The sequence below is a fragment of the Biomphalaria glabrata genome, chromosome 15, assembly GCF_947242115.1.
Source record: "Biomphalaria glabrata chromosome 15, xgBioGlab47.1, whole genome shotgun sequence".
Lineage (NCBI taxonomy): Eukaryota > Metazoa > Mollusca > Gastropoda > Planorbidae > Biomphalaria > Biomphalaria glabrata.
Genome location: NC_074725.1, coordinates 12,866,943 through 12,891,396, shown reverse-complemented (window position 1 = coordinate 12,891,396; position 24,454 = coordinate 12,866,943). Strand labels below are relative to the sequence as shown.

The 24,454-nt window shown below is 43.1% G+C and overlaps 1 protein-coding gene across 4 annotated transcripts in view; it reads right to left on the bottom strand.

Annotated features, from left to right (window-relative positions):
* LOC106055773 (uncharacterized) overlaps positions 1 to 24,454 on the bottom strand; it is a 193,879-nt gene that overhangs the window by 93,210 nt on the left and 76,215 nt on the right. For all 4 annotated transcript variants that reach the window (XM_056012939.1, XM_056012936.1, XM_056012938.1 and 1 more), the window contains one exon: positions 4,436 to 18,156. In XM_056012939.1, the coding sequence (XP_055868914.1) occupies positions 4,436 to 18,156 (13,721 nt within the window). The remainder of the gene's footprint in view (positions 1 to 4,435; positions 18,157 to 24,454) is intronic.

The window sequence follows — 24,454 nt, the reverse complement described above, 5'->3', positions numbered from 1 at the left end:
CAATTCCTTAAACTTTTTTTAAAAATCAGATTTTATTTATTTTTTGTTTAGTGCCCCCATCCGAATAAAAGAAGCTTATTTTTGTGCGTTTTGTCTGTTGGTCGGTCTGTCCGTCACGATTAGATTTAAAAAACTAGAACTCTAAAAGCTATTGAAAATCTGATTTACCCTTTAATGTTCCTCCCATAACATCTCAATAGTTTTAAGTATCTAAAATTGATTGTTCCGGATTTTTTTGTGCAAAACTAATCAACGCCAACAAATGTTTGTTTGCTCTTCTAACTTATATTACATTCAATTTCCATGCTTAAAAGTTGCAAAAACACATTATCAATAATATGTTGTTCCGTTTTTTTATGTAAATAGCATATTAATGCTAAATCATAATCTCTATACTGACTTATATTTCATTAAGTGTAAAAATGTTCCGGATATTGTTTTATAAAACATGAATTATGCCTAATGATTGTTTGAAATCGCATAAGGCTTTTAAAAAAAGTAATTTACTAGAATTGATTACTGAAAATTACTTTTTAGACATTTAATTTTCTTGTAAAACATAACATAGAAGTTTTGTAATCGATAAAGAAAGTTCCGGATTTTGTTTCTTACAAATCGTCGCCAGAAATTTCCGAATTTATTTAAAAATCTACTACGCCAAATAATTGTTTGAACTCCCTCTTCTAATTAATAAACAAATAATCTTCTCATTTACGAAATAATGTTTTTACGGATTTTTATGAAAAATATTTTAACTCACTACTCTCTTACAGTACATTTATTTTTCTACCTAAAACATTAAAAAATCTAATTATCGTTAATATTATGTTCCGATTTTTAAGGAAAACAGAATCCAAACACCAAAGTAAGGTATGAAAATCTCTCCACGTGGCTGTAGTACATCTAATTTTTATACGAGACCATCCAAAAAATTTAATTAACGGTATTACATTTATCTGAAATTCTCTTTTTCTTTTACTATTTATACAAACGTCCGGAACAATCTATTATACAAACTTTTCAATTGTGTTCATACCTAAAAATTATTGCGATGTTTTGAAACGTAAAATAAAGGTTAATCAATTTTTAATAACTTTTAGTTGTTTTTTTTATATCAAGATAACGGACAGACCGACTGACAGACAAAACGCAAAAACAATGTGGCTTTGATCCTTTTTAAATAATATCTATTAGAACTCAGTGCACCAATGTCTATGAACCCTCGTTAAATATCTCGTGTAAATAAAGACATTTTTTTTTATGGTACCGGTACTAGCCTATTGTGAGGTAATGGAATTTTTTTTCTTTGACGTCATATGAATGGACTCTTTAAATGTAATGTTAAAAGAACGCACTCGGTGCACCAATGTCTATTAACCCTCGAAAAAATTGCTTGTATTAATGAAAACATATTTTAGTCTAACTAAGCCGTGTGACGTAGTGTTTTTTTTTTCTTTGACGTCACATGGAATGAATTCTTTAAATGAAATGCTAAAAGAACGCACTCGGTGCACCAATGTCTATGAACACTCGAGAAATGGCTCGTGTTGATAAAGGTGATTTTTAGTCTAGCTAGGCCTTGTGACGTAGTGTTTTTTTTTCCTTTGACGTCATATGGAATGAATTCTTTAAATGAAATGCTAAAAGAACGCACTCGGTGCACCAATGTCTATGAACACTCGATAAAAGGCTCGTAATGATGAAAGCGATTTTTATTCTAGCTAGGCCGTGTGACGTAGTGTTTTTTTTCCTTTGACGTCATATGGAATGAATTCTTTAAATGAAATGCTTAAAGAACGCACTCGGTGCACCAAAGTCTATGAACACTCGATAAATGGCTCTTATAGATGAAGGCGATTTTTAGTCTAGCTAGGCCGTGTGACGTAGTGATTTTTTTTTCCTCTGACGTTATATGGAATTAATTCTTCAAATGAAATGAAAAAAGAACTCGGTATAGTAATGTTTATTAAGCCTCGTTATGTGACTCGCGTTTAAAAAAGGAATGATATCTTGATTTAGATCTAATCTAGATTTTTTAAACTAGATCTAGATTTTTATTACAGTATATCTAGATCTGGATTTATATTCTAATTAAAATTATTTTAGAGTCTAGATCTAGAATTTCTAGATCTAGTTTAGACTAAAATAGACTAGATTAAGATGTAGAATTTCAATTTCTAAACTTAAAGTGTAAAAAAAAAGTGTAGATTTTCATTTCCAAACGTTTTGATCAATATTGTAATGTTTTAATATACTAAAACTAATCTACTATTTTTTTATTAAATTTAAATTTAAATTTACGGCAAATGAATCTTTGAAACATTATTACTTTTGACCATCGGATGGCTGCCTGGTCGTGCGGTTTGCGCGCTGGACTGTCGTTCAGATTTATGGATGGCCCAGGGTTCAAACCCTGCCCGCTCCCATCCCCCGTCGTCCTGCGGGAGGTTTGGACTAGGAAGTAATTATCTTCAACTCTGAAGGAACATCCGAAACGTGTAAAACATTTTACATCAAAATTAAATCACCTCTTGAATATTATTTGCGAATATGCAGATCCGACAGGGATCCGACTTCGACGGGGGCCGCCTCTGAGTTTGTGTAACACAAACTCTCTTTGTAATCTTGTTTTTTTGTGTGTTTAATTCCAGAAACAGGATTTCCCCAGGCCACAGATACGAGCCTTGTAATATTAGGTCGAGGTATCGCCCAGAGCAGTGATTCTAAAGCTCGGCTCAAACTCTGGCTACCACAGAAAGGCGGGAAACGATCAAGTCAATGTGTGCGTGATGGTTACATGCGTGTTTGTTTTTATGTCATTACGTGAATAGTATCTTATATATGAGTATGTATGTGTGTGTTGTCAATTGTCAATACTGCTATATGCTGTAATGCGAATGATCATTTATTTATATTTCATATCATTACGTGAATAATATCTTTTATATTTGCATCCACACAATCCTGATGCAGTCCCAGCTGCGTTGGGCAGGTCACGTCTGAAGAATGGAAGACGCCCGCAGCCCTAAACGACTCCTGTATGGCCAATATAGGGAATGGAAGCGATCACAAGGTGGACAAAGAAAGCACTTCAGGGACACTCTCTGAAAGCCTTCAGCATTGACCCTGCTACCTGAAAGACAGAAGCACATCATATGGCATCATGGCGTCGCGCTGTGAAAACTGGCGCACAAGTTGCAGAGAACTAGATAACAGAAGAAAGGCGTCATCAAATAAAAAGCAAGGCATGACACTAGCTCCAACTGGAATAACCTGCCCAGTGTGAAACTGGGCATTGCAGGCTCACATGGGTCTCACCACCATTGAAAATGCAGAGAATTTCAATGCAAGAACCTCTAATGTGGTGATTTTCATCGAACCTTGATGGAAGAACTATATATCTGCGCTTGTAAGTGCAAGTGTTCCGTCCTCTCTATTTTAGTGGTTAGCCGTAAATTTTTATTTAATTTGATTAGTTTTAAAACTCGTAAGGTAAATTTGCATAAATGTTGGAAAAAAGGATATTAAGCTACATTGTGTATATTTGGTACGCCTTTTTTTTTTTTTTTTAAACAATTGTATCTATATTGAAAGAACTAAAATATAACAGCCTTACAGAATGTAATAGTTTCTCAAATTACTCCACTACATTGTAACAGTAAGCCCCCCCCCCTCCTCCCCCCCCCCACCTAAATGTGCAATGAAGGAGTTGATAGATAAACGTGTGAGAACCATCAAAGTCAAGAGCAAACATTGAACTAGAACGGTCAAGACTTGTAACAGCAACAAAACAACGTACAAAAGAAAAGACAAAGAGAATGTGTACATGTACACGCTTTGTTTCTTCTACTTCTGTATTGGAACGATGATGTCATTTTAGGGAAGTGCTTAGAATCTTAGATTGAGTTATCTCCCCGTTGTGATGCTTCTAAATATAACCAACAACAACAAAAAAAATAAATGTTTTCATTCTTCACATTCCTACAGATATTAACCTTAAGGTAGCCGATGCTGGGACGAAACAAGATATAACCAAATAAAAAAAACTTAGGAAACTAAACAGAGAGGGAAGATAATTGTAGATATGTTTTTTCTGGCATCACACATGGTAATAATAGCTTCTTTATACGTAAGTTAAGGTACAAGTTCTAACCACATACACACAGATTTAAACTACACATTAACCAGACGAGCACACACACACACATTAGCCTCTACAGATTCACAGAAACTTTTATAAAAAGTGTTTTAAAAAATAAAGTAAAATTGTGATCAGAATTTTGGGATCATTATCAAATGTGTTTTTTTGTTTGTTGTTTTTAAGCTAAGTGTTTTAAAAGTGAAAAATTTTGAAAATGTAAATGTTTTAAAAGTTAGATCCTTTAAAATATATAGAGTATGGAGGTTACATGTCGACTAGCACAAAGTCACTTACCGGTTTCTCCTCTGGGGTCCACAGTCTACGTGAGGCTCTCAGGTTTTTATCCCCATCGTGAGTGTCCCAAACGCTCACGCTGATCAATTTAGCACTTTGAAGGTTTCTCCTTGACCTTGGTGAAATCATGGCCTGGTCCTCTGCTGACGGAGTGATGGAATCACCAGGCGCTGGTAGAAGAGCGTCCTTGGATTCGAAATGCAAGGTCACTCCTTCTGTGGGTAATCCAGACTGGTTTTTAGAAGCGCTGTCAAGCAGTTGAATATAAGGTTGGTCCTGTTGTATCTTTTTGAACATTGTCATGGATTTGAACAAAGATGCTCCAGATCCATCTGAAGCTGACGATGAGGACAAAAGAACGTCAGCAGTGGAAGTAGAAGTTCTTATGACCTCACTTGACAAAGAAGGTTTCCCAGAAGTTTCCAGAACATCTTGAGATTTATTTGTAGCAATTTCCGAACTGGCAATGCTGCTAGCTTTACCAAAGGCGCTAACTGGCGATAAGACAATAACAGGTGACGGGGGTAAAGTCTTTTCTGGCATTGAGGGGGGCTTCCAAGAGGAACTGATTAAAGACGTGGGCTTTTTCGCCTTCATATCTATAACTGGGGGTGGTATAGCAGGTTTTTGATCAGGGGAACATGTGGACTTCTCTGCAGTGATTGTAGATTTAAGTGATGTGGGTGATGAGGCAGAACTTGTGACGGTCCTTTGATTATTGTCTAAATGATCATTCGAGTCAAGGGCGATAGAAGATGAATTCTCAACATTCGGTTCAGATTCAACTAATGTCTCATTTCTTGCGAGAGCACGTTGGTGCAGCGTGGGGCTACAAGAAGCCCCAAACTGATCAGCTTTTGGTTTACCCTCAGTACAGCCTCGCAAGATGGTGTTGTCTTTCTTAGTGGTAAGAAGATACTGCTGATCACGCCCGCGCTGGAGGTGGCTCCTGTGCGGGGTCGCAGCGATAGATTTCTGAAACCTCTTAAGGCTTTCTGCGACAGTGGGCCAGGTGTACTTCTTAGACTTCTGTTCTTCGCCCTCTTCTTTCTTATCTCCTTCATTATTGGTTTCGTTTGCTTTCTCAGATTTCTCAGCACCCACAAAGTCTCCGCCATCGCCAGAGGGGGCCATGTCTGCATCCACTTTAGAGTTTTCGTCAGACTCGCTAACTGATGCGTGGCTACTTCTGGAGTCCGAGGTTTTATATTTCTGGCACGTGTTTACATCAACTTGGCTCGATTCACTATTAGCTTCTGGATTCTTCACGTTAGACTCACTGTTAGTGTTCAACACCCCAGGGTTATCTTTTCTAAATGGAGCATCCTTGTCTGAGATAGCGTTAGCTAATTCTTGAGCAGCTGTGGATGAATTTAAGTCCAATCTGTCCTGTTCGATAGCTGGGCCAAGAGAGTCCGATGTTTCTTTTATAATGTCCAGTTGATCTAATTTGGTCATTTCATCATGATCATGTTCAAATGCCGCAGTGTTGTCACATGTCCGAGTACTTACTGTAGAAGTGTCACAGACGTATGATGTATTGTTTAAATCATCATTGTTACCAGCTGGCCTGAATTTATCGATTGGAACCTTCTGTTGCGCATCACTTGTGCCGACGACTCTCTCTAAACTACACTCATTTTCTACTCCGCCCTCAATTAGGCTCGGTCTGTGTTTTGACTTCTCGCCGTTATCACCGGTGATGTCAAAATTATCCCCCTTGATTATATTACCTGATCCAGAATTAACTCCCTTGGCATTTGATAAGTCTATTTCCGGATGAGCACCGTCTGGCGAAATGCACACCAGCTTTGCTGTATCCGGAGTGGCTGTGTCGTAAACAGAGCTGCCAGGGTGCCCCCTGCTATCTGTTTGTTGATCCGACACTGCCAGGCGCTGATCTACATCTTCGTAAATCTCCAGATCCCTTTCTTGTGGTGTTTGATGTGGTTCCTGCTCAAAAGAAATAGATTCAGCCACCCTCGCTGTGCGCTCACTGGTTGAGCAGTTGGAGCTTTCCGAGACAGAAATCGAGTCATTTCGTCTGCTGGGGCTGCGTGTGAAAGTAACCGCGCTGACGTCACTGGTCGAAATGGTGTCAGTGGAGTGGTCAACGTGCTGGTCACAAATACTGATTTTCTTTACTACACTGTTAATGTCTTCCTGCTGAAGTTTTGGCTCATCAAGCCCCAGAGACGATACATTAGTACTGACCGAGTCTTGTGTGTTGAGCACATCAGAAACCGAGCCTACTCTTGAGTCTAGCTGATTCTCATCCTCTCCAGAAGTTTCTCTAGACTTACCTATATCTAAATATGTGAGGGTGTCATTTTGTGGCGTCAATGTATTATTGTCTATAGACTTTTCAGCTTCAACAGTGTTTACTTGTTCGAAATGGGAATACTGGTCTCCCTGAATATTCCTTGGTAAACAATGTGAAAAAGGCTCGTCCGTTGCTGCAGTTTGCGATGTTTCTAAACTTGTCACCGATGCTTGGAACTCGTCACTGATCTCACTGTTTACTTGCCCGTTTTCATCCAGATACACCTTCTTCCATATGCCCGCGTCACCCCTTGCCCACTTGTACTTTCTCTGAGGTGTCGGGGACAAGGGGGCAGTCAGGGGCGTAGGGTTCTCTTCTGTTCCAGACATCTTCACTTTCAGGGTTTCTCTGATGGCCACCACGCGTGATTTTTTAATCATGGATTTCCACTTTTTCACCACCCGAACGCCCCTTTCTTTTTCACTGTCTACCTGAGGGGGCGCTGCTTCTTGTGGGCGTGGGGCGAGCGGTTTGACTTCTTCTGCTAACGGTAGCGGTGATTTAGGGCGAATAACTTCTGTTGTATCTTTTGATATCTTGCTGAGTAGCTCACAGACTTTTTCTAGAATGAAGGGACTTTTTTCTTTAGGGGGGTGGTCAGGGTGGGGAGAAGGGCTGAGGTATTTGTGTGCATCAGGGGACGCCTCTGCCTTTGGAGGGGAGCACATGTTCAGGGCGTTCCAGCGCTGGAGAAGACTGGAGCAATTGATGCCCTTGGCGCGGGGGTCACTTTCTTCTGTCAGTGTTGTCTCGCCACTGATGAGTGCTTGGTGGAGGACGAAGTCTTGCCTTGATGACGCGACTATCTCGTTCTGCTTCTCAACGTAGACAGAAGTGATGAGACTCTTTTTAAAAGATGGGTCAGTGGCCGGAGTGTTGGGGTCATCTGAAGATCTGCTGATGTCAATGATGACAGGACACTGCTTGGGGTTGTCATACAGTTCAGTTCTATCAACATAATTGCCGTGTTTTCTATCGACGTCTATTTGCTTTGACAGCCACCCCGCTTCGCCGTCAAATAAGAAGACAGGGTCACACTGGGATCTACCGTCCACCCCGTCGCCAGCGGATCCCTCTGAGGAAAGCTTCCGACTGAGACGGAGAGACTGCAAGAGCTGCAATGGGAGGTTGGGTTTGGGGGCTGTGGGCGGGGATTTAATGCTGCCCAAAAGTTGTTTTTGTTGGAGACAATGTTCTGGGAATGTGTTGGACTTGGTCAAAGACTGGACACAGGTCTCGTGAACTGAGTTGGAGGAGAGTGATGGAGAGAGAGAGGGTGCTAGGCTAGTTCTTACCTCAGAGTCCGTGCGCCGCAAGCAAGGGGCAAAACTCTTACCACTCGTACTATAATCCGTGCACACTTCATGTTTTGAATGCACACTAACCACACCGATGTGAGCACTCGATATTCCTCCTGAATTACTTCGATTATATCCAATATCTTTTGAATGCGTAGTATCGATAGCACGATTATCCAAGCGGTAATCCATCGTATCATGTATCGATACCTTAGAATCAACACACAAATTAATCCCACTCGATCCACGGTGCCCGTGTTGGTCATCTGACAGTGGAGAGACTGAATCTGCTTTGCTATCATGAAACACGGAGTCAACCGATTTCACAGCAGGCTCATTAATTGTGTGAACGGTGCGATGTGTATCCACGGAGAGAGGGAAAGAATCTTCATCGTCAGCAAATGCCAGCGTCTCGGTGTCAACACTGGAATCTATTGTGTTGGACACTACGTCTAGCCGAGGAGCGGAGGTCTCGCGTTTAAAAACTGGCGGCTCGCTTCCAGACAGGAACTCACGTGAGTTGTCTAGATACTCCTGTCCACTGCCCGCCCTCGACGTGATCTCGATGGACGAGGCCCGGTGTTTACATGTCTCCTCGGAGCGAGGCGAGTCACTCGTGGTTAAGCTCTCCCCGTGCGATGAGTGTATCTGCTCATTTCCAGATGTGTGATAATCAGGGGGATAATTTATACCACTCAGGAGTTGATGATCTTTTTCGAACCTCGCGGGAGACCCGCCTAGCGCGTTACCGTGTGTAGGGGGAGTGTTAATTTTAGAGACAGGAACACACACAGCCCCGCGGTCTGGACAGAGCTCATCTAAAAGTTCATTCTTCGGGCACTTTGCTTCTGAAACGTTCTTTATGATGTCATGTGATTCCACTTCTGCTTTCTGATCAACAGTGTCGGAGACGTCTTCTGCTTGAGAGACCCTTTTACTAGCAATGTTAAATTCAGGGGCCACAATCGCATTGCAAATGTCATCGTCCCCCGGGCTAGAGTTGTTACCACTTGCCAAAACATCGACCTGGAACTCTTCTAGTTGAATAAGTTGAGAAAACATTCCCTTGCCAGGAGGGTCCCCTCCGTTGATGTAATCTGTGCTTTCACTTTTAATGTCGACACCTATGTCAGTGTTGACTGTGCGGGCCACATTGTATCCATCGTGAATATCCGCTTTGTTCATGTCCGCGCGTCCGGATTTTCGGCTGCCATGTTTGTTTACGCTGCTATGATGACCTTCTGACATTTGAGAGTTATCGTGACACGGGTCAGATAGTAAGTACTGAGGACTACTGTGGCGCTGTGACGTAACGCTCTCTTCCACGGCACCGTTATCTGGGCGCAGTAATTCCTCTGCTCTCGTGCCGAGAGTTTCCTCTCGTGTGATATTCGCCTTTAATCTATCTTCAGCAGTTAAAGATAGCAAAGGTTTGGAGGCAGCCATGGAGCCATTCACCGAGCTTACTTCTCTCACAGATACAGGCATCGTGCCTGCAGCTATCAGAATTCCAGCACTAGCAGATAATTCTGTTTGCGATAATAAGCCCATTTCCTGAGAGTTAATGCCAGCCCCCTTGCACACAGTAGTGTCATCGGTGGTTTCCGTGTAACGCTCGGGCAACGAAGAGTCTATAGAGTTGTCCTCCATTTCCAACGTCGGTGAACGCATGTCCGGGGATTTGATGTCAGAAGAATACCCGCTCTCAAAAAGGCTAGTTTTTGTAATGTCGTGAGAGGGTGCTGCTGTGGTGGGTATATTCTTCTCACCCTGACACGACTGATGGTCACTGATTTGACTGGACATTGATGGACTATCAAGTGGTGAGAAAGTAAATAGCGAACTATTTGTTTCATTGTTGGTTTGTTGGGCGCAGTACGTGTGATCATTAGATCCAGTGTCCATGTGTTTTACACAGTGTCTATGTTCAGTGAGAGATGGCAACCCTGAGTGAGTTTTTACACACGTACTTTCCCCCGTGTGTAGAGGGCAAAGGTCGTGGGAAAACTCTGTGTTGTCATTGGCCAGACCTGTCTCCAGAGATCGCGAGAAGGGAACAGCCTGCGTGCAATCCTCACTCGCGGTTCTAAATGCAGGGTCGCGTTCTGTTTTCGTCTGCCCATTGTCCACTGTAACTCCTTTGTCCCGTTTCTCTTTCTGTTCAGTGGGCTGAGGTAGCCGGCTATTTATAGCTAGACCTTGACGCTGGGACGGGATTGTTTTAGTAGCGTGACTTTCTTGCTTGTCCGATTCCACGGGTTCGAATCTCTGGTTCTTCTCCAACCTATTGCCCTTTTTTGTGGTGGCATTCTGTTGATTGTCCTGCGCCCTAGTAATTCCAGTGTTTAAAGGCGCCGTTTTGATTTTACAAGCAGTTTTCAATGCGTGACTGTCCTTAGTCTGGCTTGTTAAAGTCTTGTTTGATACAGGCCCAATAGTTTGTTGACTTTTTGGACGGATGATGTTGGTTGTGTTGTTTTCAATTTGAACGTCGTCACCATTTCTAACGATGATCGCGTTTGAAGGTCCAATTGAAACGTTTTGAATATTCGCTGAGGTCGAGTTTATTTGTTTGATATCTTTGGGCGCTGAGATCGAGTTTATTTGTTTGATATCTTTGGGCGCTGAGGTCGAGTTTATTTGTTTGATATCTTTTGGCGCTGAAGTCGAGTTTATCTGTTTGATATCTTTGTGCGCATGGAGCTTATTTCGTTGGGTCGCGGGGGCCGCCACATCTGGTTTTGTTTGTGAGGGCGCCGGCTGAGACCTGTGGTTCCTGCTGTGGGTGGTCAAGTCCACTACGATGGTATTGCTGTAAAAGGACGGGGAACGGCTTCGGGTGCCGGGCTCGGGATCAATCTTCGTTGATGACCTCCTAGGCTCTAATGAGAATGAGCGAGAAGGGAGCATAGAGGGCGCCACTTTGTTTCCCGCTATCCTACCTTGCCTGGAGCGTCTTTTGTCTGAGAGGGAAGACAATGAGGGAGAGGATGAGGAGGAGGATAATGCTGTTGGTGTGGCTGACGTCGTTTCATCCACATAGTCGTCAGCAAACATAATGTCTTTCAATGATGTTAGTGTGTCGAAAACATCAGTGCCATTGGCCTGTGTCGTCTTCTCGGCTGAAGTCTGCTCAGGTAACGATAATCCAGGCTGAGGTGTTGATGACGTCAGAGATGACGATGTCGTAACATCATTAATCAGCTGGCAAGTAGGGTCCGCCTTCTTGCCCCCAGCGTTGAACGATGAACTGTTTAGGACAAGTTGACCTCCAGTGACCCCGAAGACGGCTGTCAGCTCGTTTGGAGCTGATGACGTTGAGATAGCAGGTAGCGAAAGACTTTGTAACAAAGTACCTCGATTGTCATTAATGTTAGTGCCAGTTTGAGAACTCTCGGACGAGATCCCATCATGCGAGACTTTACGAGAAGAAACGTGAGAAACATCATAATCATACCTGCTTACGATGGCCCCACCGTGTCGACCTGAAGCCCTTGGGGTTGAAGAGAAAGGCATGGTTGACAAAACTCCAGAATCCTCGCCATAAGGCCCGCAAGTTAACACAATATCCTCATGAAATTCACCGTCCCGCGAGCTGCTCACATCTTGCCAGCACTCATCCAAGTTCTCGGAATCTGACGCTATCATTCTGGCCATGCCCTCCCCCGCCTTACTGGTCCCACACCCTTGAAAGTGTGCGAGCTCACCAGAAGGGGGCGAGGCGGCGACCATCAAAATATCCGAGGTAGCGGACTGAAAGCTCGACTCGGAGCAAGTCGACTCGGAGTCGTCCTCCCCTCCTACCGGCGCCCCTGCACCAATGTTATCGCGGCCTTCCATGAGATCGAAGGTATCTTCAGTGAGACAAATGTTATCGCCGCTCGAATCATCGTCATCATCGTCGTCACCATCTTTATCGTCCGCCCCCGTGAGCAGGGCGTCGTCAAGGGCAGTGGTGAAGGCGCTCTCGTCCTCCATGCTGTACACAGAGACCCTCTGCCCACGTTTGTCGCGTGAGTAAAGTCGCTCACTCTGGTCACCCTCTTCAGCTTTCTCCTCCCTGCTCCCGCTTCTCACTTCAGACGGCACGAGGTCGGCGCCCTCTTCGCTCGACTCGGAAAAAGATTTCAAAGGGACGAGCTTATCGCCTTGATAGTCTCTGTGCCGAGATAAGCCTGCTGAGATACACTCGGTCTCTACGTCATCTTTACTCAGCATTAATGAGAGGAGCTCATCATCACTATCTGAGACTATCTCAGCCTCGTTTTCATCTTGTAGGGAATCATCATTTTGTCTCGCTTTGGTAAAAGTACATTTATCGTCAGACGACCAATGCGGCTCGCTCTCCGATACCGCGTCTCTTACTTCTCGTGTAAGCGTGTATCCGCCCATGTCACGTAAAGAACAATTACAGCTATCTTTTTCACAGTTGAACATATGACACCGCCCCTGGGGACTACACTCCATTTGTTGCTCTGACAGATGATTACATTCATCGCTTCTCTCCTCTTCCCTTATCCAAGGGCTCCCATGTTCAATCGATACTCCACAGGACATTTCGTTGTCTTCTTGAATGTAATCGAAGTTGACCCGTTTTAAAAACTTGAGTTTCGAAGCTGCCTTCTCGGATAGCTGGTCAGTATCGGATGGACAGTATCCAGTGTCCATCGTGTGGTCAGAAGGAAGGGTAAGAGAGGAGACGTTAATGGACTCGTGTTTAGAAAGATCATTCGTTAGAGACGAATCGATGCTATCATGACTAGACAAGTTCAATGTTTTCATTGTTACAGAATCGTCAGTAATTGGTATCGTGTGAGATAATGTACATATCGAATCCGACGAGTTAGAAACACTTTGGGTCATGTTTTCATTTTGAATGTCTTTATAAATGTTAGGTTGACCCGTACTGACCTCCAGAGTTTGACCTTGTTGTTGTTTCGTGTATCCAATGTGCTGGTCCTGAAGAAGGGAAGATATCCGAGCTGAATGGTCACACTGAATGTACGTAGTGTCCATGGTCTGCGAATGACCATCTCCCTGGCTGTTGTTAATCCCTATGTTCACAGTGGAACATACACACACAACGATGTTCCTCCTGGCATCAACACGGGCGTGCTCTTCGTCTGCTCTTTTAACACATTTTTGTACACTCCCTCCCTCCGGCACTCTCCCGCCCTCCTCTTTCTTCGTGTCCTCCTCATTTCTTTGTGCTCGTCTCTCGCTCCTTGCCTCCTCCCCCAACTCCCCCACCTCCCCGATCGCGGCGTCCATCGGCGTGACTCCTCCCGTTTCCCTCTCGAGAGAGGAGGGTGAGGGCGTAACTTGAGCCGGGCCCGCGAGCGCGTTTTCTCCTCCGAGGCCAGGATGAATGTGAAAAGGGGTACAACTCTCGGGCTGATAATCTACGGGCGCGGGGTGTGCATCGGGCACCCGGACGAGTTCACCACCGGGCAGTAACTCATCGGCAGCAGATAGAGATGAGCCCCCATCATCTTTTTCATCTTTCACGCAATCGCTCACACGTGCAGAAGAGGAGCCATCTGAAGAGCTCGGCTGTTTATTATGTACAACACCTCGTGAGTACATCAGTGACTCACCCGAGAGCAGAGGCGAGATTTCTTGTCCGAAAACATTATCTTTAGCGCTCGTTAAATTCTCATCTATGTCTTGGACTCCCGCGTACACGATGCTAGGTACTTGAGATGTTTCAAACATGGGCCCTGCTGTTTCTGAATTTATGTCAGCTTGCCCTGATTCCATTGCTTTGTCTGTTTCATCTAAGGCTTGACTTTCTTTCCTAGAGAAATCATTTATATTCCCTTCCAATACATTCTCCACTTTTGCTATTCTAAACAGAACTTCTGTATCAGAGTTTTCTTTTATTGAGATAAGACCTCTATGTTCTGATTTATCACGCCTTTGCTCTGCACTATCACTTGGACCTGAAACCGGACACGCGTGCTCAGCTTCTTTTTGACTTCCTCTATTACCCGCTTGTAGGTTTGGAACCGTGCCCTCTTTTTTCACCCCCTCTTTCCTCGCCTCGTCTGCGATAACTCTTGATGGGGCGGGAGCAGCACTCTTTTCCTGGGTTATTTCCCTTCCCCTGCTGATGAGTATCTTCGCCTGTTTACCGGAGTTGGTAGATTTTTTAGCCGGTAATGCTTTTCCACTGCTAACTGGCAGAGGGCCAGGCACGGCGCTGGGTAAGGTTATCGTGCCGCGTTTAGCGGGCCCCTTCGTTGAAGTGTTACGTGAATCGCCGTTGGAGCTTTGTCTATTACCGTGGAGAGGTTTATTTTTAACCCCGACCTGATTGATAACAACAGGGGCCGTTGCGTTTACCCTTGGCCTTGAGGCTGAGGCTTTCGTTTGTTTTGGCTCACTGGGGCTCGTTTTCTTGGCACGGCCCTGTGACGTGAGCGATACGGTCGATAGGTGTGACCTGTCGGACTTGACAGACGACGTGTCGTCATCAAACCTGCTGTCCACCGAGCTTTCGCGAGTGGAAGCCGCTGAACTGACTCGTGACGCCGGTCTCGCCTTGATGTCACCAACTTTGCTAGCGGGTTTCCGGCTCACGCCAAGCTCAACCACTTTAGCACTGAGATTGCTTTTCATAAAAGGGCTGGCGGTCTTTCGGGGCAGCTTTGACCCCGCCTTGGGTCGGTTGGGTGAAATTGTTTTTATGGCGTCATCCCCAGGGGTATCTGTGGGGGCACCGTGAGTATGTGTAACCGAAGCATCCTCGTGAGTTATTTCCCCTAATACTAATGCACCATTAATGTCAGAGCTGGAACTCGACCTAGATTCCACGCCCTGGAACTGATTTACCTGTTCCCCAGCAGGTAACGCGGAGTGGGAAAGTTTATGGAGCGAACGCTGGGAACTTTGTCGGTCATCTTGGCCAATCTCTTTCGGGGATTCCCATTTCGTTCGCGAGTTTTCAAGGTCCTTTGCATTTTTACCACTAGCAATTGTCCTGTCCGTGAGTTCACACTTTGACATTTCTTGACCGTTGACCTTTGCCATCTTTACGACTTCACGGCTTCTGTTTTTGTCATTGTTGGTAATGTTTCTGATTAGGCCACTTACTAGTTCCACATTTCGATCGCTTGGCTCGGTAGTGTTTTGTCCCACATCTTTTATTGACATAGCGTCATGGCTATTTATAGCTCCCGTCTCTTCAGTGCCAGACATCACGTGGTTTTGAGGATCGATCGGCCACAAAGTTATCGGTTCGACTTTCCCTTTTGGCTCGGTTGAAGTTATTTGCATCTCCGAGCTGTTAATGACCTCGGGCTTACCTCCCCGTGTCGTTTCTTTCCTTCTGTCAGGGGCGGCCTGACCGGAAGCGCCGTTCTTCGTAACTTTTCTTTTAAGGGCAGTAACATTTTGTCTTTGCGTGTGTGCGACGGGTTTGTTACCTTCCTTCTGTGAAAGACTGGATGGGTTTCTCAATTTTGTTTGCTTCAACGATGAAGTCTCTTTGTGTGAGGCCTGGGTTCGATGCTTGGATACGGGAAGGAAGGAAGGCGATCTGTTCAGGGCTAGCCTGATGTGCTCCGCGGATCTGAATGGTGTCATAGGTGGAGCTGAAGGCTGGGAAGTTGCTTTCTTTGGGGTGGATGCAGATAAATGCGTAGCTGTGTCGTGATTTTCAGGCGATGACTTCCTCGATAGAGATTCTGTGGCTGGCGATTTTCGGTTTGTGAGAACAGGACTTGCCGAACCACTTTTTGAACGTGAATGAAGAGGCGGTCCCACCTTGGTGTGATCGTATGGGGACAGCGATTTGCAACGAGCCTCTCTCAAGGCGTCGCACGAGGGAGCCAGGGTGTTGAACTCGCTAAGCGTTTCGATCTTCGGGCTTAGGGGTTCTGATCTTGAGGGTGAGGTCACGGGCGACAAAACGTCTGGGTATGACGTCACCCCCAGAATGCTCAGCCTCTTTTTCGTTCTAGGCGACCGCATGTTGGCATCGGGATCAGAGCAAATGTTCTCTTTTCTCGAAGCCTTACGTAATAGAGGAGAGATAACTCCAGACTTCTGCTGGTCTGAATCTATTGCACAGATGGCTTCAGAATCTCCTGAATGTTTAGGACGTTTAGAGTTGTTTTTTCCTGTAGGCTGTGACGAAACAGTTTTAGTTCTGGTGTCTGTATGTTGGGCCTCAGACTGTTTTGCTCTGCCCACTTTAGAAGAGGCGGGGCTCTTCATTTTAGACATCTGGGATTGTGTTAACCGCAAAAATCCCAGTGTCAAATGTACCTTCGTGGGCGCCTCCCCGGTTGGAGGGCTGCCCTGTTCACGTTCTACAGTTGTCTCACTGTCACCGAGACTCGAACTGTGCTTTGAATCTTCACATGTTTTTGAACTCGTTAATTTCGCCCTCTGAGAAGCTCTGGTGGCTTTGGGCGACTCGAGTTTTTTCTTTACCTGCTTAGCCTGGACTACTTTTTTCACCGAGGGGGCCTCCATTGCTTTCGATGCGTTCAAGTGGATCAGGCCATCTGCGCGCGAGGAACTGTTAGTATGAGACAGAGAACTTTTCCTCGACGATATTGCCTCTGATAAAGTTTGGGCGTTGCCGCCCGCAGCGGTGCCTCTCGCGATGCCGAAGCTCGACCAAGGCTCGTGGTTTACATGAATGGATGTCGGGCTTTTAAGCTGTCGTAGTACACTGGCTCTTGTTTGTCGCACTTTGACCTTCCTTAAGGAAAAATTGTCCCCAGAGCTTAATATTAACGGCACCCGTCCCTTGGATGTTTTGGTATCCTGAGAAATACTACCACACTTGGTACTAGTTACAGTTTGATGGACACATGTGTTTTGGAGTTCATGGCAGTCGGACTCCGCAATTTGGAATCTATATCTAGGAACGTTTATAGGGAATTCATTGCTGTTCCCACCATTGCTAGCCTCCCCCTGTCCTTCGAATACATTTTGACTCGGGATTTCCCCTTGGGAAATGTTCACGTCACGTTTGCTAAAATTAGATAGATGAAATGTTCTCAAAGGACAGGACACAATTCCAGTAGTGTGTCGTCCCCTGGTCGCCCCGGTTCTCACGTTGCTAATCCGACGAGCACAGTTTTTATTTGTGTTATGCGGCCCCGAGCGTGACAAAGTCTCACCACCATATTTGTCGCTGTTGTCCGAGCAATCCTTTCGGTCAACGGCAATAAATCCGCTTCGTTTAGCCCGCTTTGATTCTGTTTCTTCACAGGCTGAGCCTATATCCCCTAGGGGAAGTCTTTTCGGCCTTTTAAACCCGGCCCTCTTGACTTCACTCGATCTGTCACTCGTCTTCAGGCTCCGTTTCTGTCTTGGTGCGACTCGATCGTGCACCTGGAGATCCGAACTATCGATAACAGGTAGTTTCGAAGTTTCAAAACAATTAGAGTTCACTCCCTTTGCTTCCAAGCAATGTCTTTCGCTCTGCCCTTGCTCCCGAATCTTATCTTGTAAATCTTGGCCAATGTTTGTTTTTACAGTGAGTCTGTCTTCTGTAGCCGCTGCACAATTAGCAGGATCGTCGATGACTTTTTCGCCCTTGTCGGCGCCATCGCGGTGCGGTAAACACGCACTTTGATCTTCGACTGGCAGTAAATTTGCTCGTGAACTGAAATCTCCGTTTTCTTCGTCGTGCCCTTTGTTGTCTAGAAGCCAATAAACACCCCCAGAGTAACTCGCTTCTGTCAAAGTCGGCTGCTCTTTCAATGGCGATGTTTCAAGCGTGAGTCCGTGCGATTTACCTTCTACGCGTGCAACACTTTCGACGTGAGCCAAATTTGTTTCAGGAGTACAAACTTGGCTTTCTTGAGGAACCGAAGCAAAGTGGACATCGGAAGGTTGACCCCTTGTGACGTCAGAGACTCGTGTATCCTCAGAAATTGAGCTGCGGTCGTTATGGCGAGGGCTGTACAAAGGGTGTAGATCAGAAGGTGGTCGATCGTTGTTGGTAGAGCAAAGACAATCCTCTGAGAGTTTGAGGTCAGTGTTTTCATCGATCAGCTCAGGCTCACAAGGAGGCGAAGAGGAAGGTCCAGCTTGTGTACGTTCACTGTCTTTTTGTACCTGAGTCTCTATGACCTCACCTACAAGGGAAAACAAAATAGCTCGTTAATTTTGTTTTAATAGTATAAATTTACACGATAAGACATATAACAGCTAGAAACAGCTAGAAACGCAAGCTAGTTTAAATACATTTGAAATTGTTGGGTTTTTAACGCAGTAGAAACTTAAGGGGGATGAGTTCCAAACCTTAGGCTTACGCATTAAGAGATCCTAGGTCTGTAAATTTTAGGAAAACAAAACAGCTAAAAGATATCAAGCCATGGACCTCTGGGTTTTGTAGAAATCATCAGCTCTTATCTCCTCTCTGTCTGTCTCTGGTCAAAAGTTTGTACACGTTATTTCCCCCACAACTTATCTCGGATCAAGCGGAAATTTAGCACTCTTATTTCTTTTACCTGACAACACAAGAATGAATTTTTAAAAAAATTAAACAATTAGTTCATTAACTATTGGTAATCAATTATTTTGTTTGGTATCTCGAAACATATTGTAATTGACTAATTCCCCCCTTTTTAAAAAATAAATAATTTTTTTACTTTTTATTGTTAGTCTAGATTTATTACAAATTTATTGACACAAGTATACAAGTATATTATTATTATTGTTCTCATTGACAATAATCACTCGTTGGAAACATTACGTACATCGGGCGTGGTGGCTGAGAAGTAACGCGCTTGACTTCTGAATCGAGAGGTCTCGGGTTCGAAATCCGAGGAACACTGGAATTTTGAAATTCACGATTTTAGTCCATCCTCCCCCCCCCCCCCCCATTGAGTCCACCCAACTCTAATCGATACCTGACATTAGTTGAGGAAAAGTAAAGGCGGTTGGTCGATGTGCTGGCCACATAACATCCTAGTTCACCGGACATAGAAACAGAATATCTTTGCCCCATAGAGCGCAAGATCCGAAAGGGTACTTTATTTATTTATTTATTTTTACTTATAATGAACTTCATAGATGGCCAATTAAACTTACAAGTTCCTTGTGTCAAATCTAACTAATAGAGCACGAATGGTAGCAGCAAGTAACACACGAGGGCACTCGAGTCTTTGAGAGGAGAAGATGCAAAACACTCAAACTGGGACAAGGTGTCCTAAACTGACAATGTATTCAATGTTAAATAGTAGGTACTTTTAGGATAGAGGGTAAAGTCTCAATCCCTAAATAATATTAATCTAACACTAATTACGCATAATGTTAAATTATCTCTAGCGTTGCTTGACCAGGTCTCAGCCTGTATTTCGACTTCCATCGTCCCATGACCAATGACATAAAGCGTCCAAACGGTGGGCCTGCAATGTATTGTATGTCTCATTCCAGTTATCATTTCCCAGTACACACACAAAAATAAAACATTCTGTGTTATTGTAGATTGTCCACAGACTGAAGCTGGCTATTGATCCTATAATATGATTGACCACAACAGAGCTGGTACAATACTCGAGGGCCACGTTAGACAGAAACCGGAGCTCTGAGACCGAGGGCGGAATGATGACTGGTCTGTGTTTGCATTCATTATCTTGTAGTATTTGCTATTCATTATGAACGCAGTGCGCTCTGGGGTTCATCCACACACACACACAAAATGTGAAGATAAAGCAGCATAACAACAAAAAGGTACACGGACTGATATTAGGGCACTTAGTAGGGCTCATTCACACCCACCCTTCACCGTCTGCCCATTGTATGATGTACAGCTAGAGCGGCAAAGTGTTTCCAGGTCAAAGTTTGTGGGGGAAGACTTGAACTGCTCCAACTTCTGAGAGTTGACATTACAAAGTACCGACTTCCCAAATCAACTTCTATCAACTCTTTCTGTCAGTCTGTCTTTCTGTCAGTCTGTCTTTCTGTCAGTCTGTCTTTCTGTTAGTCTGTCTTTCTGTCAGTCTCTCTTTCTGTCAGTCTGTCTTTCTGTTAGTCTGTCTTTCTGTCAGCCTGTCTTTCTGTTAGTCTGTCTTTCTGTCAGCCTGTCTTTCTGTTAGTCTGTCTTTCTGTCAGTCTGTCTTTCTGTCAGTCTGTCTTGCTGTCAGTCTCTCTTTCTGTCAGTCTGTCTTTCTGTCAGTCTGTCTTTCTGTCAGTCTGTCTTTCTGTCAGTCTCTCTTTCTGTCAGTCTGTCTTTCTGTCAGTCTCTCTTTATGTCAGTCTGTCTTTCTGTTAGTCTGTCTTTCTGTTAGTCTGTCTTTCTGTTAGAAATCTTGTATACGTTTTTTTCTACTAATTCTAATTCTCGGATCAGTTAAGACTTTGGAAAAGTTTTCATTTTCATCAATCAAAAAATTATCCAATTAGCTCAAGGTAATTAATTAATTTTGTTTTATATAAAGAGAGAGATAAAGGTTACAATATATATATATGTTGAGACCTTAACCTATTGTTGAGATCATAAAATATTGTTGAGACTTAATCTGTTGTTGAGACTTAACCTGTTGTTGCGTTAAAGTTTGAAAGAATTTTCACAGACTGGGTCAAGAATTGTTTTTTTTTTTTTGGGAAGACCTTTTAAAAATACTTTCAATGGAGAGAGAGACAGACACACACAGTTGTTGTCCAGTTCATCTAGTCTGTCGAGCTACCTTACTTAATGTACACATGTATACACATTATATCTGGCATTTATCAAATTCGTTTCATTTTTAAACGTATTAAAGTTTTTCTGAAGATTGAGTTTAGAATGAAGGCGCGGTGGCTGAGTGGTTAGGCACAGTGGCTGAGTGGTTAGGCAAAGTGGCTGAGTGGTTAGGCACAGTGGCTGAGTGGTTAGGCACAGTGGCTGAGTGGTTAGGCACAGTGGCTGAGTGGTTAGGCACAGTGGCTGAGTGGTTAGGCACAGTGGCTGAGTGGTTAGGCACAGTGGCTGAGTAAAGCGCTTGGCTTCCGAATCCATCCAACTCTAATGGGTACCTGACATTAGTTGGGGGAAAGTAAAAGCAGTTGGTCAATTTATGAATTGAAGCAGTATTGAAGACCCTTGGGGTAAATTTTGAGAATGTTCGCCATCGAATGAACGCTCCTCCCAACGTTGACATGTCCTTCACCTCGTGAGACTCGCCGGAAGTCGTATTATCTCTAGAAGACTCGTGCACACTGAAAGTTGGTTTGATCAACCTGTAGCGTTGATGTTTACACAGGAAACAACTGACAAGGAGGTAGATGTGTGTGTGTGCGTGTTAAATATGTCAACAATAAAGATTTTTTGTTTCACATTCTTTCGTCTAGATTTATGTCTCCCCCAAACAATTATAAACAGTGTGCAAACAATAATGATACTGCCACTCCCTCTAGCGTTCCAAATGAATATCTATATTTATTTATTTATATATATATATAATAAAAATATATATATATATTCCTTTTTCGTTATTCCACACTGGAATGGATGTATGCAGCTATAACAACACATAAAAAAACATGGCGTTCTACTTACAATGTTATAGCAACACACGACACTGGCAATTTACTTCTAACCATAACAACCACCATAACAGCTCAGACATAGGTTTGATTGTGTCACTATAACGACAGCCATAACAAAGGAGAATGATGCCAGAACTTTGCTGATCACAGGGGAAACACTCTGGAAGATAGAGAGAGAGAGAGAGAAAAGGGAAACGATCGATCAAGATTCCATTCATCTTCACCCCTCCCCTCTCCCCGCACCTCCTTCCCCCCCCCCCTTCCCACGCCTACAACTCCAGACTGCAGGTCTTGGAAAGAGAACATACATAATGAGTTATTGCCTGCACCCAACAAAGGGGAGAGCAGAAGGTAGACTGGACCAGGAAATGACGTTTGCTTATTGCAGTGGTAAACCTTCTCATGATACAAGAGTAAGTAATGACACAAGCACAATACAATATTAATCTGTTCACACTTGGGGTGATATGGGAGTGGGGCATTTGAAGTAATAGGGAAAGTACAAAACTCCATCGCTAGTTGTTGGTTTTACAATAATACACTATCAGGAACATGTAATATGTGCATATATATATATAGATAAGGCCTCAACATAAATAGAAATCTTGTTGGTGTATCCGGTGTATAGAATACGGAAGTGTAGAGATACCGAATTATTTTAAATAATATATATATATAGATAGATAGATAGATATAGATAGAAAGATAGATAGATAGATAGATAGATAGATAGATAGATAGATAGATAGATAGATAGATAGAGATAGAAAGATAGAAAGATAGATAGATAGATAGATAGATAGATAGATAGATAGATAGATAGATTTACATAGATAGATGGGTGGATGGACGGACGGACAGACTGACAGACAGACAGATAGATAGATACATAGATAGATACACAGACAGACAGAGAAGGAAAGATACATTAATTCACGGGCTAAAAAGTATGTTAGGGGATCGTTAAAATGTGTCCATTTTATTGGAAGTTAACAAAAAAAAAAAAAAAGAAAGAAATGTTCCGGCCATAATAAAGCCCTGGGAACAAATCAATGGTGTGAAATACTAGTTGAACTGTTTGAAAATGAGCTGAACTGTTCAATTCTAGATCTTTAAAATTACTGAAAACCCACAGTATATTCCTAAAGATAGTTTTTTGTTTAAATAGTTGAATCCTGCTCTAGAAATTGAACGTTAATATAGACTTTGATTAGGTTATTAGTCTTTGACTCCTATATTTCACTTGCTATGTTGATGGCTTGGAGTGCAGTCACGTGCTTAGGTAACCAGTTCACTGTTTGTCAGTTGGTTGATCTGATAGTTGCGGTATAGTCGCCATAATGCATATAAAACAAAGAGAACTAAGTTTACCACTTGTTAGCGAGAACTGATTCTCAGTGGAGAAAATCTTTCTTCTAACAGAGTCAGCTTTCAAAGCAATGATCAGAAATTGTGCTAAGCCCTGGCAATCACCTTTGCTTTATAACCCGCTATGATTGTAAATTTTAACATATAATTTGGTCACGTGACAGATGGGTTAATTACATCTTTAATGAGAAGGAAACTGAGATTCCCGGTGTCATGTTTAATTATGGACTGTTAACTTAAAAACTTGGACGGCCAAGCTTGCAGGAAGTTGTAAGCATTTTAACAACGAATTTTAACATAGTTAAGATTTTAAAAGCCTGTGCATTCAACACCCACACACACTCACACAAACATAAACACAGATTCTGATATGTAGGGAGGCGCGGTGGCAGAGTGGTAAATCGCTTGGCTCCCGAACCTGGTGCCCCGAGTTGGAATCCTGGACTGGAATCTTTTCATCTTCGGTTTCTTTAGGGCGTCCAGATCTAATGTGTTCCTGACATAAGTTGGGAGAGGTAAAGGCGCTTGTACAGGCCACATGACACCCTCGTTAGACATGGGTTACAGAAACAGATGACCTGCAGGTCTGAAAAGAATAATTCAAATATGTAGGTCATGCATTCATGATTCTCAAGCTGGGCAAAACTGGTCGAGGTTGCGTTGTTTGTCACAAGCCAATTTGACAAACCAAAAACACCAACATTGAAGCATGTTAACTGAACATTCGAACAGGAATGACTCAACGACTTCTAGATAAAGCGCCACGCTGTGTAATAGAAAAAAAACAACAACTCTAAAATTAACTTTATTTTTTTATTTGTCCCAATGCATGTTGTCTAGAATAATCGGGGAATCACTGAACTAGGAAATACTTAAAAGACCAAAAAAAAAAAAAGATGATTAATTCAGCATTGTTCGTCGGTTTAACTGAATAGATCATTTTACTTGAATATTATAATGCACAGTTATGACTGTACTTGTCGACCTTAGGGTGCCTTAAGTGTGAATTATCCTTTTGTGCTTTATTCAACTCGGGATTGTGTTACTGTGGTGTGGGATCAATCCGCTACATGCAGTCATCGCAGCTGGGGATGGACACACCACAGCGTAACACTACATAATAAAGTTGATGCAAAAAGAAAATGTAATTATGGTGGACAGCACTTCTGCAACATTACATTGAAAATTGGTTTTTGTGTTCTCATAATTTTGTTTTTATCTAAAGTTACAAGACGGGGGAATGGAAAAGGGTGAAATGTAGCAATTTTTTAATTTTTTTTCTAAAGCCGTAATTAGTGAAAAAAAAAATGTTTAAAAAACTGGAAAACGCAGATGTAAATAATTGGGCTAAACATTAATAGTTTTTTTTTTAAATCTTTAACATAATTAATATTAACGCTTCCTCACCCTCTTTATTTCTCGCACCCCCGCCCCTAAAAAAAGGTACAACAAAGAACAGCAGGGGGGGGGGGGAAGAAAAATAAGCCAATGATTTTACTGTACATGTTGATAAAGCATATGGTCAAGGTGTAC